Genomic DNA, 13,451 nt, shown 5'->3' on the forward strand with positions numbered 1-13,451 from the left:
AAATGGAGAACACAAATGTCTACAAGGAGATCAGGTTGCATCATCTATGAATAAGTAGCAATATTTAGATAAGTACTTTGCTTATCTCTCAACTCAAAACCAAACTTAAGGGATGGAGGAATAAGTAGACAAGATTTTTTTTTTTATATTTCATTAATATCTTATGAGAAAAAAAAAAAAAGTTAAACAAGCTAATGTGCTAAAGCACAGGCTTTGCCTTTACTTCTTAAGTCCACTTTGGTGAAAAACCAGGCCAATGAGAGCACATTCAACTATGAACAAAAGTGTTGTGTATATGCTCAGACAGTCTAAGAATTCAGTCAAGTAAGGAGTCTCCATATAAAGAGGGATTGTTTAGGTTCATTGAGGCAAGAGGTGATGTAAAATGTAGTGGTAACTGTGCATAGTTTGAAGGGGGAAGCAAATTAAATAATGAAGTGATAACAGGAATTGAGGGAAAGAATCATTACCACTTTTTGACAACAATAATGTTAGCATGTGACTTCCATAGGACCTTTTATGAGGGTGTTAGGATGAGGCTAGCAATAGCTCCTAAGAATCACTCCTAACAACAGACATAATTTAAGATGTTTGTATTACATTTCGGTTCATGCTGCAAAGACAAAATTGGGTTGTTTTCACCTGTCAACTCTTTATTTGCCTGTCAATAATTAAGGTGAGTTGACTCACTTGTGACAGATGTCAAAAAATGTTATCAGTAAGCCATAGCTTTGTTACCTGGAAGAAGAAATAAATGCTAGCAAAACATATCACTGAGTAGGTGATATGACATTTCAAAAACCTACCCTGATTTCCTCCAACTTCAATTTTTTAGATATTTGTTGCTACCCAAACCAGAAAACGCTAAGGAGTTAACAGCATCGCTTTGTGCAGCAGTACTTGCCACAAGGCTGTGGCTGAGAGGTACAGCCATGAGAATGGTCAGCTCAGCTTACTGTGTATGTTATTAATTTAAAAATGGCACAAAATTAATGCTTCCATGCTCCACTAAGGAAATCACAGACCTCATCAGGGGACCTACTGAATTCAAGAATTTCTTGAAGAAGTTTGACTTGAGGAGAACTCTGTGGGCCATGTGATCTACTTCTGCTTAGTTTTAGAAATTATCTGCCCTTTGTGATCATGGGGTTTTATATTCTTCTGGGAGTATCATGTAATTTTTGCATCTCAGAAAATAACATTTGTGCTTAGAGATTTGGATTGTCATTATTTTTTGTTCCCTCAGTTACTTAGACCCATGCCAAATAGTAAAATAATAATTCTTACAGTAGGTATGGCAGTGTTCTTTGTGACATTCAATTCCACCATGGGTATGTCATCAGCCTCTACAGCTGCCTGAAAAATGAACATAGATAATAAATAAATGAATGACACTCTTTTATACATGTGAAATGCAAAGTATAGGAAATGGAGGGGGGCGGAAAAAAGGACATCAGAAGACCGACTGAAAAGTGATGATACGCTAAAGATAGACTTGTTTGTCACCCCTCACCATATGGGTTCATTTGATAGCAAATGGTGAGACAGCAGAAAGATTGACCATGTAATTTAGACAACAAAATACAAATATTTAATGTACACTTAAAAGCAGAGACAAGACAAGGTACCATTCAGATGCTAAGATCACTAAACCAGAGGCATGGCTTGTCAAAAAGGCAACAAAGACAGATGAATAGTGATGCAGGGTGGAAGTAAAAAGCTGATGACCTTTTATAGCCTCTAATTCATTACTCATTGTGTTAACTCATACATTATCTGCATCTTCTTGGCAGGAACCTTCATGATTAATTATAGTAAAATGTGCAGATTTATTAACCTACCAGTTGTCAGAGAATTTAGATATTACACAATCTGTTACCTTCTCACAAATTCCTGAGTCACAGCTCTTCAGTTGAGATTTGGCTCTTAGGTCAATACTTTGAGTTGCCTCTTTAACCGTCTCATAGCAGGTCTGTCTGCTAGCAAGTCTGGAGAGCATATTGGGAGTATCAGCTTCTGTGTCAATACAGCCCTAAATTGAATATAGCAAAAACTATCACTCTAGGTTCTAAGGAAGTTCCACCCAGTTTCTCTATGAGCATCAGTTTTAGCCAGAGAGAAATTCTAAGAGAGACAGACATTGTATAAAAGACATTTTAAAAATGTTGTGCTATGTACAACTTCATAAAATCATAGAATCACAGATTATATCTGGTTGGAAGACACCTCAAAGACCATCCAGTACAACTCTTGACCCAGCATTGAAGAGTCAACACTAAATTCTTTCCTTCAGAAACATTTTATTCCATGAATGAGCCCTGAATTGCTAAGCTTTTTTCCAATTAAAACAAAAAGGCCCATCCTCATTTTATGAGCCTTTTCATTATGATGATGAAGAATCTTAGAGTTCCATAGCTAATGGGATTGTGATGAACAGTTCATGTCAAACCAGTCTACTTTCTTTTTGATAGTGTACCTTGTCTTAAAATAGAGGAACATAACAGTGCAATATATTTTTTAATTTTTTCATGCATCAAAGGTTTTTCATAAGCAGTTTGTGTGCTTTGAATGTAGCTTCATTCAGAGACTTTATAACTGCTTGAAAATACTTAAAACAATTATTGATGCTTTCTTCAATAGAAAGAGAAGAGAAGGCTAATACCTAATAGCAGCCTTCCAGTACCTGAAGGGGGCCTACAATAAAGCTGTAGAGGAACTGCTTACAGAGGCCTGTAGTGATAGGATGAGGGGCAGTGATTTGAAATAAGAGAAGAGTAGATGTAGATTAGATGTTAGGAATGAGTGTTTTACCATGAGAGTGGTGGAACATTTTAACAGGTTGTCCAGGGTAGTAGTTGAGGCCCCATCCCTGGAGATATTCAAGGTTAGGCTCAACAAAGCTCTGAGAAACCTGATCTAGTGGAGGATATCCCTGCTGACTGCAGTGGGGTTGGACTAGATGACCTTTGGAGGTCATTTTCAACCCAAACCATACTATGATTCTATGTACAAGATCCAGACTTACTAAAGCCTTATAGAAAATTCCAGACTGAAACATCTCAGTTGCTCGTTTTTATGGGTTGGTTTTTTAAAAATTATTTTATTTTTTTATTTTGGGTGATTTTTGTTTTCCATTCCACTGGTTTACCTCAAGTATTGAGAGTTACTTTCCTAACAGAAAGAACTGTTGAATTAGAATAGAATAGAATAGAATAGAATAAACCAGGTTGGAAGAGACCTTCAAGATCATCGCGTCCAACCTATCACCCAACACCACCCAATCAACTAACCCATGTAACCAAGCATCCTGTCAAGTCTCCTCCTGAACACCTCCAGTGACGGCGACTCCACCACCTCCCTGGGCAGTCCATTCTAATGGGCAATCACTCTCTCTGTGTAAAACCTCCTCCTAACCTCCAGCCTGAACTTCCCCTGGCGCAGCCTGAGACTGTGTCCTCTTGTTCTGGTGCTGGCTGCCTGGGAGAAGAGACCAACCTCTGCCTGTTTACAACCCCCCTTGAGGTAGTTGTAGAGAGCAATAAGGTCACCCCTGAGTCTCCTCCTCTCCAGGCTAAGCAGCCCCAGCTCCCTCAGCCTCTCCTCATAGGGCATGTGTTCCAAGCCCCTCACTAACTTCGTTGCCCTTCTCTGGACTCGTTCCAGCAAGTCATGTTTGCATGGTTCCCCTTCCCCAGCCCTGATAGTAGTACAAGTAGTCTGGGGTGCGTTGGGGTTTTTTGTTGTTTGTTTGGGTTCTTTTAAGAATCAGGATTTACAGTCAAAGAGCTGCAACATAAAAATGTTCCTTTTTTTATTAGCCAGTTTTAAACCCTTCCACCTAAATGGTGCCTACTAGCCAGAAGGTTTCCATTTTGATGGGACCATGAAGTCAAAAGAATATTGAGCGCAAAGAAATGGAAACGTTACAGTTAAAACCAACTGTTAGAATTTACTTCTTGGCTGGGTTAGATACAATTGTTTCTTTGACTATGAAAAAGAATCGCCAGGAATATCCAGGCTTTCCACATATTTGGAAATTTCATTTAAAACATTTGCAATGACCTAAAGTGCTTGGTTACTTAGTAATGTAACTTTGAGTTGCAAGAGACAGCTTAGGATGCCAAATATTTACCCTGTCGTCAGCTGCTGTGCAAAATATTCAATTTCACTTAGACTGGCAGCAGCAAGTTGTTGAGGTCTTCGGTGAGAATGATTACGTGATGAATTTAGTGATTTGGCTAAATTTGGTGATTAATATGCTTCCAAAGACATCTCACTTGACTTACAGAAAGCATTACCTGTTTCATTATAACCTTGCTTTCACTGCAGAACTATTTAGTGATCAATAGTTTTGGTTTTGTGTGTTTGTTCAAAATTCAAATCTATGGTCAGACAAGTACATCCTAGAAGTACGATCCAACTTTCAGAGGTGCTCAAACTCTAAGCTTCGTTACTTTCTAAACTTTCTGATGTTCCGTCTTTCTGCTCTTTCAGTGTCACCAGCCATCTAGAATACAAAGATCTGCATTCTGCTTTTACACTTTAGATTTAGATTGGACATTAGGAAAAACTTCTTTACTGAGAGATTGGTGGAGTGTTGGAGCAGGCTGCCCAAGTTGGGGGTGGAGTCAACCATCTCTGGACATGTTCAAGAAGCACATAGATGTGGTCATTTCCAATTTTAATGATTCTGTGACTCTATTCTATGATTCAGCCTTTTGTCTTCTATTTCACTTTGTCCCTCTACTTTCTCAGGAGCTCTTGTAAGGAGCGCCATAATGCATTTAATCTAAAGAATCTATTACTTTGAAGGACTTTGTATGACAATTAATTACTTTGCAATTAAAAATGGGTATACAGGAAGTGTCTCCCTTACTGATTCAGTGTCAGAGAGAGAAGAGAGTCGCCTTTTTCCTTTCTGCAGCCCGCTTGTCTCAGAAGACTGGCTGGTTACCGTTGCTCGTCTGGAGGAGGGATAACTGCTGAAAGTCTGTGAGTCTTTAGGAGAAACTCGCAGCAGGGGTCTGAGCCAAGGAACATATGTTGCAATGGCTGTTCTAATGGATGAGAGGTAAAACCAGTCAGATTTTTTCTATTAGCACAAAGATTCAGTCATCATAAACAATGCATTTATTCAGAGATATGAATTAATGCTGCATAGACTGGAAGGTTGCTGGGTACAAATAGTTTTCCAGATATCCAATGTCTCACATACAATCACCCTGCAAGATCACTTATTCACAGGGTACTGCAGAACTGAAATTTATTGCCTGGCAGGGATAAGGGCATTAAACTGTAGCTCTTCAAACTGAAGGGAGCTATTAAAATGATGCTTTATCTGCTTTCAGCTTAATCAAGGCAAAACCAAAATTCTGTCCCTTTAAACTGAACCTCACAGAAGTACCACATAATGAATTGTTTTAATCTTCCCCTAAGCAGCTCTTCTAGCTTCCACTTACACATCTGTTTGCTGGCTGTCTGTAGAGTTGTACAAAATGTGCATTTATATATTACAGTATTTCTCTCCTTATATGTACCATAAGGAAACTGTTTTCCCTAGTTTTCCTCTCAGACCTCCCCACTAAGATGTTCATTCCCACCTTTTCTCTGTCCAGCTCCCTATTAGATCTTTGTAAAGGGTGCAACCACAGCATATGGCTTTGCTGCCATCCATCAGATCTCACAGCCTGCATCTGAACTTGGCATGGTAATGACCCTAAATGTTGTAACTCAGAAGAAATACTATCTGAAATGTGAAAGCTTGAAGGAGGGGTGGACACACAAAATAGAGAAGAGGTAGACTGACTTACTGAATAACATGCCTGGTTAATTAAACAAACTGCTTCATACTATCATGAAGATAGTTAAAAATTTTATGGTGCATTCCTCTGAGGTGGGAAGGTCTTTTTACCTTTTATCATGTAATCTGGAAGTACAGATCAGTATCCATAAACATCTCTTAACTCCTGTTTGCATAGTAATGTGTTCCAAGTACAAATTCCACTGACATTTATATGGTATTGAGATGTTGTCTTTGGGAGGGCAAGGCTTTCTTACAATGGTAAGACATATAGGTTCAGATAGTAGTCCTGAAAGTGACAAAGTTACTGTCTGATTTTCTTTACTATATTAAACATAGATTATAAGAGCAAACTTACCTGTATTTGGGGTGAATAATGGCATAAATGATGGGGTTATGGATGACAGAAGCTTTGGCAATCACAGCTGGTATGGAATTCACAAAGGGTGTTAGGATGTGGGAATACCTAGAGTAATGCAAATGCATTGTATATTTAGTATAGAGCTCTGTGTAGTCTGTGCAGCTATACCCTGACAATACTATGCTTTATACAATGCTCCAGAGAGAGTTCTGTACCTAAAGAGAGAGGAAAAATATTTACGTCCTTTTTCTATAAAGATCAACACCAGCCTAATTGCATTTCTGAGAAACATGATTTTCCTGGGGCTTCTCTTTCAGCACTTCACTACTATGACTCAGGAAGGTGGCATTTCCTATGTTTACCCTAGGGAAAATTCCAGTCAGCCTTCAATGAGTGCACATGCTTTCATCAGAGTATCTATCTGTTCCAACGTCAGCAGGTGTACTTGCAGAGTAACATGTCAGTAAACAGGTATGACGAATGAGACATTATAAGGAAATATAACTTTCTGAACTAAACAGTGAAGGGAATGTGTTTTAAATGTCCTATGTTACTGTGACCATACATATATACAGATGATGTCACTCTAAAGGATAAAAGAATTATGATTATGTCTGCCATGCTACTGTCAGCCAGTTAATTTTTGAAGATAGCTTGAACCCATAAGGTCTTGATCAGAAGAAAGTCAATGGAACAGCTCAGACCAAAAGAACATTTCATAGGCAGTTCCTACTAGGTAAATTATCCATAGACCTGCAAAGTGGCTATGAAGACCTCTTGTTGTAGTTCTATGTGAAATGGCCCAGCAAGTAAGTCTTTTTTCAAGGATAACATCCTTTCTTTATAACTGATCCTTTTCCTGATAAGACAGCCTAATAAGCCCCGTATTTCAATGAACCTTGTAGTCCTGTCATGATATGGGAAAAAACAGAAGGTCTCTCATATGAAAACTGGAGGAGGCATAACTGCTGAAAGACTGAGTCTTTAGGAGAAACTTGCAGCAGATATCCAAAGCAAGGAACATATGTTGCAATGGCTGTTCTAATGCACTAGCCAGGTTTTTTTCTGAGGAGAGGATTGTATAAGTAGGTGAAGCTCATCTTCACAGTGATGAAATTTTTCATCACACTACAGGAGTATTTATGTTCTGTGATGACAAAGTGGCTTGCCGGTGGTAACACAGGAGTCATTCTGCCAGCTGTTTGAATGTTGAGATGCCTTTTCATCTCTAATTTGAGGCTTTTCTCTGATAAGTATGTTCTACATACACAATTTTTAACAAGTTTTCTCCTAATTGTACTTTTTAAAGCATTGCTTTTAGGTGTAATTCTTCACAGATTCTGGAGAGCACACAACAATATAACTTTGGAGGAATAGAGTTTTTGACCCTGAGATGAGAGGAAAATAGCCCTTTGATAGGACTGGTGTAGAGTTGAGCTAACAGAAACAAACAATGACAAAGGCTTTTGTTTAAGCTAACCATTCCTAAAAAGTTTAAGCTGTAGAACAACATTATTAGTGAGCATGACTGTGCTAGCTCAGAACTTCCCATCCAAAATATTTTCTAAAGGATTTAAGGTTCTTCCTTCTTTTTCTGTAGGTCATTGCTCTGTTAGATGAATTGTTTTCAATCTAAGACTATAGCATAGCGTGCCCGCCATATGTGTCATGCAGTGATTTTATCTAAGTCCACAGAAGGCCTCTAGGCTTGGTCTATTAATCGACACAAAATCTCAGAAGGATTGCTTAGAAGATATAGTTCAGAAATGGAAAAAAAAGCTGAATGAAGCTGTGTTGCTCACCAGGTGTCTTCATTAGCATAACTTGTTAGTGTAAGACAAGTCAAGTTCAGCAGTCACTTGATCATTCAGTATTCCTAAGGTTGGAAGGGACCTCAAAGATCATCAAGTCCAACCTGTCACCACAGACCTCATGACTAGAGTAGGGAGGACACTACTGCCCACTGCAGGCTTGAACTCACAACCTTCCCAGTAGGGGTCTGATGCACTACCAACTGAGCCACCTGTTCATCTTTGATCATCTTAAGGTGGATGCCGTTGTATGGGACAGCCTGACAGTTCTAGATAGCTTATTAAGCTTAAAGCATCTCCTTTTTCTGAGCTATCTTAGAGCAAACAGTGCTGCAAGGTAGCCATGCTGTATTTCTTTTTCTTGCTCTTTCTTTGTCTCTAACTGATCACATATCACCTGTAGTGGGTGCCTAAGTCCCTTGGTGACAGGAAATAGAACACATGCTAAGAATTTGTGTTTCAGAATGAGGAACACATTTTCCTTTATGGAGAAAATGTTTGCTGCTGCTTGGAATTTCTCCTCTGGATAAAAGGGAGAGAATCCTCTCCACTTAGCATTTTTTAATTCTTCAGTGTAAGATTTTGTGGTGGGTTGAATTGGGTGTTTAGAAAGCTGCCTTCCTACACTGTGGCTTCTTACTTAGGTGTGTAACAAAAATCACCCCTGCCTCCCAAAAGGCTGCATCATAAGTGAATTTATCCTGTATGTCAGAATTAGGAAAAATTTGTTTCTGACTGGGAAAATACAAACAGAAGTGTTTTGTACCACCTTAGGAGTCTTCTACTTCAGGAATTGCAGTTGGCAAGACTTTCTAAAGCAGGTAGTCACACTCATTTTATAAAGGCTAAACTGAAGCATGGGGAAATTTGCATGTTAACATGAGAGAAATATCCACAGAGAGCCAAGGCATCTAGATTCATGACCTGTTAGTTGTACTGGGATTGTATCAACTGCAGTCTAGTGTCAAGCTACCATAATAGATACCACACTAGTAATACCATGCTTTTGTTGAAATTACTGTGCAAAATGCTGAGAATTAAACAGATTAAGAACATACTTAGATGATTCATGTTTATGACTTTGTTATCCAGCATCAGAAATCTACCCAATGCAAGTATGTACTAAATCTGAACTTGCTTATACATTTAAGGAATTTCAGCAGTTTGATGGAACACAAAGAACTGAATCATTTTTTTAAGTAAAAGAACTAAAGAAAGAAAACTACAAATGAATCAACCCGTGGATGCATCTCTTTGGGCTTCCTATTTAGCATTTTGGTGCTGAATAAATTTCATATAGTTCAAATGCCCTAGCACAGAGAATCTGCAATTGGAAATCATCAGCACAGTAATGTTATGTTGCCAATAACATCCTTCCTGGTTTTCTTTTTTTCTTTACACTTTTAATTATTTTTTTAAGTCAAACTAAGAAAAATTCAGTCAGCATGTGCCTCATTTGTTAAATATCACCCCTAAATATGTAGAAGTTTTGGATGCACTTCAGGCATTAAACTTGACAAGTAGCTTTGACTTTCATCTTCCTTTTACAATTTCACACCTTTTGTTTTCACTGAATATTTCCTTTGTCGATACATTCATAATTACCCAGCAAAAGCTACCAGAGCAACAACAGAGTATGGTGACCATGAAATGACATAAAGCAAGATGACAATCAGTGCAATTTTGGCCATCTTCCACTCATTTTTCATCCTCTGGTACTGTTTCTGTGACTCTTTATTTCCATGTTTACATCCAAATGTCTGAATAGACCTAGGGGAAATAAACATACAACAGCAAAAAAGGAGGTTGGGAATTGAACAAATAGCTTCATAAAATGGATCAACAATTACTCTTATGGTAGTTTATGCTAAAAGTCACACACTTCTAATATGTGTTAATGTACATATGTGGCCAGTCCTTCACTGCTCATTGCCCTTTTACTGTAGTATGGCAAAATTCACTTGCATTTCATGTCCTGTTCCAGAAGAATTTCTGCATAAATCAGGTATTTAATCCAGCTGATCGATGCTATATTAAATATAATTATAGAAGTCTTTGCTACTTTACTCTGTGCTTCTGAGTTACGTGACTAGATATGCCTATATCTACAGGACAGATATCTACAGATTACAAATGTAATGGTGCACATTTGCCTTTATTTTTACAAGAGTTTTTGTTTCAGTGACCTGTGATTAAACGTTTTACCTCTTTTTCACCATTTGTCAAAGATGGAATTTGTAGTTCAAGTCCATCTATTTTTCTGTTGAATAGCTGTTGTTAGTGGTTTCTGATGTCCCTTTTGGTTGGCTAATTTCTGCAGTCCTTTCTCATCCTTCAAATTTCTATTGCTGCTTTTCATACCTGTTGTAGTGTGATGGTTTAACCCACCAACATCAACAACTTTGCAGCTTAAATGCACAGCCTAAACGGTCACAATACCCTTTTCCACATCATTAGACAATATTCTGAACACCTCTGGTTTAAATTCAGGAATGGTCCTTCTGAAGATCATGCTTCTTGCCATGTTGACTATTGACAAAATTCTTGTTTGCTTTCCTGTCTTAGCTGTGCATATAAAATTAAAAGTGAAAAACTTACCAATTTGCTTCCGTTAATCTTTGTTCTAAGAAAACAAGCTGTCACTTAGATAAAAACTTGAGACTGTTGGCTCCTTACCTGTTGGCCTTCTTGATAGCTTCAAATATAAAGACGTAGCTGTATATGATAGCAATCAAAGGAATGAAAAACACAAAGCAGAAAAGCAGCATTGTGTAGGCACGGAATGATGGTGTGAAAGTCATGTAGTCCCAGGAACAGGAAGTCAGGAGACCCTCTGGAACATATGCACCTGAAAAGATAGACAGGAGAAGGCTTAAGTCATGAAGTGATTTGTATTCTGAGTGCAGAAGTTAGAAAAAGTTACTCAGAATAGCAGGGGATTTAGTTGTATCCTTTTAAGGGGGAAAAGAGTTTAAATGGTACCTGATTCTTTGTGTTTCTCTTTTCATTGTCTTTTAATCTGTTGCCATATTTTATTGATGTTTAGAAGTCCAAGATTTCAGATTAGAACACTGAATAATTTGTCTCGGTTTTTAATTATTGTTTGAAGCTCAACATAGGCAAAGAGCAATTCTTCAAATACTCTATCAGACTCCTATTGTTTTTAAATATCTCCATTTCCTGTCAAATTTCTGTATTCCCAAGGAGTGAAATGAAACTGATTTCTATAGATACCACTTTTTTAAGCTTATGCAGATAAGAGAAATTTGCTGTGCAAAGGAGACCAAATAAATTTTGTCATGATGCAAAGTTGAGTACATAGATACATAATATAATCTCCTTAAAGGAACTGTGTCAAACTTAAGCAATTGTCAACAGCAATGCCTTTTTAGCTTTGCATTTTAATTTTCACTGTCTACAGTGGTATTTTCTGTTGAACCCAGCAAAATACTGCACTACAAGTGCTCGGATGCATCTAATTACCATAGGAGAATTAATACTGTGGTGCTATGAGAATCTAATTACAAGATAACAGCACCCTTCAAAACAATTATTTCAAGTTCTCCAATTAAGAATCTAAGACTATGTTATCATTTTGTTGTTCTAACAGCTCCTTATTCAACTAAAGGCTGTTTCTCCCAGTATTACAGTTTGCCTGCTTAAACATGCTTCATGTTTATGGGGGATGGGAACCACAATAACAAAACAATAACAAAAATCTGTTGAAATTCTACTCAGTAACAGAGTAGGTTGCAGTGGTGATTGGGAAAATGAAACACTGTTATATTCTCAGCTCAGCTGAGCTGACACATTTTCTTCTGGAATTAGGGAGAACAATAATGGGCTGGGGTTTTGAACGATGAGTTCATTCTAATTTACTGACTGAAACTGGTGACTCATAGGAAACAAAGTCCTCAAATCAGGAAGAATAACAGAAACACTTTTTTTTTTGTTACAAGTCACAAGGATCGAGATACTTTATGTGTGTTCCAATTTGCAGGTGTAAAACTCACGGTAACAAGAGTAAATTAGTTAGTTAGTTATTACTACATGCCAGCCTCATCAGAAGCCTTAGTGAAGATACCAGTGACTGAATTTTGATCAATATGTAGTACGATTTTCCCATCTACAACACAGCCAAGACTTACTGAGGAGGTACTTGCACAAAATACTCAGACTATTTTATGTGCATAATGAAATTTAGATTGACACTGTTGTCTGACACAACACCTTTGGTGGCAAAGAAAATCATAAGAAACACTACAAATACATTCATTTAACTTTAAGATTGTTGAATTAGGGTCAATGGAACTAGGTAAGGGGTAATAGGCAGGAGCATCCTTTATACATTTTGTCCTTGATTTTAATCCACTCTTCTTATTCAGTACATAATGACCAAAAGAAAAAAGTGACTTCATCATATAATAGACTGTAAAACACACTGGATTTATTTTCTTTTGATTAGAGATCTTCAGTTTCAATATATATATTATAAATTTTCTTCATATTTATTTATTCAAGCCTAATATACAAGCCATTATTCAATCCTCTTCTGTACCTGCAACCAGTCTTTAATCCAATGCTATGAGGAAAACCCCCTTTCATTCCTTTTCACTTACTCCATCCAAAGAAGGGCGGGAGGCTCCAAGCCAAAGAGTACAGCCAGACTCCTACCAGGATTATTAGGGCCTTCTTCTTAGAAGTCACTCCAACAGAAGGCAGAGGTTTTGTGATGACAAAATATCTGTCCAAGGCAATCACCATCAAAGTGATCATAGATGTAATGCCAAAAAGAGCTCCGCAGAAGGCATACAGCTCACAGCCTTTCAATGAAGATGACAGAAGTAGCAGTGAAATTAATCTACCCATGCTAATTAATTTCTGGGAGAGTTCAAGTCTGTGCTTCTTATGAACTAGTATCTTCTGGAATTTGTAAAGCAATGGAAGTCCAATTCTGCAGCTGTAGTGCCATTTCACAGCTGCTGTCTTGCTAATTACATTATCCATGGAGATAAACTTCAAAGATTTCATTTGCTTCAATAGCTAAAACAGTGATATTAACACATTTGCACTCACTGATTTCTGATGTGTCTAGTGGGATCATTTCAGCAGTCCATTAAGACCTCTTTTAACTCCAGTTAAACTCCAGCTGCAGTTTTAGTGCAGCTCCTGTAGAAACAGCTGTTTTGCTTAACAGTGGGTTATAGCTACTTTGATACGGAACCATTTATATCTCAAGGTCAGCATAACTGAAGTAAATACACAGGCTATATTAATGAGTGATTTTAATTACTCAAACAATCTAGTGATTAAAAGGTTATATTTTTATTTTAATATGTATGCTACTGACCTCTTTATAGAACTGAAAGAAAAAAAAAAAAAAAAGGTGCTTTTGGGCTTCAGAGATTAAAAAAGCAACATTAGTTCTCTGACCTGTCAATACTTGCTCAAGAGGCCAAGACTAGTCTTCTTACTCTTA

The 13,451-nt window shown here is 37.6% G+C and overlaps 2 protein-coding genes across 5 annotated transcripts in view; one reads left to right on the forward strand and one right to left on the reverse strand.

The window, feature by feature from the left end:
* Positions 1–13,451, forward strand: part of WAPL (WAPL cohesin release factor) — a 144,815-nt gene that overhangs the window by 10,501 nt on the left and 120,863 nt on the right. The window lies entirely within an intron of this gene.
* Positions 1–13,451, reverse strand: part of OPN4 (opsin 4) — a 29,928-nt gene that overhangs the window by 5,060 nt on the left and 11,417 nt on the right. For 2 of the 3 annotated variants that reach the window (XM_068140027.1, XM_068140028.1), the window contains 7 exons: positions 12,592–12,795; positions 10,649–10,820; positions 9,578–9,742; positions 6,159–6,266; positions 4,877–5,057; positions 1,880–2,032; positions 1,288–1,356 (listed from right to left, as the gene is read on the reverse strand). In XM_068140027.1, the coding sequence (XP_067996128.1) occupies positions 1,288–1,356; positions 1,880–2,032; positions 4,877–5,057; positions 6,159–6,266; positions 9,578–9,742; positions 10,649–10,820; positions 12,592–12,795 (1,052 nt within the window). The remainder of the gene's footprint in view (positions 1–1,287; positions 1,357–1,879; positions 2,033–4,876; positions 5,058–6,158; positions 6,267–9,577; positions 9,743–10,648; positions 10,821–12,591; positions 12,796–13,451) is intronic. The other variant, XM_068140029.1, reaches the window with a different exon arrangement.

This window comes from Melanerpes formicivorus, unplaced genomic scaffold, assembly GCF_026170545.1.
Source record: "Melanerpes formicivorus ecotype bairdi unplaced genomic scaffold, bMelFor1.0.p_v2 SCAF_6, whole genome shotgun sequence".
NCBI classification, from domain to species: Eukaryota; Metazoa; Chordata; class Aves; order Piciformes; family Picidae; genus Melanerpes; species Melanerpes formicivorus.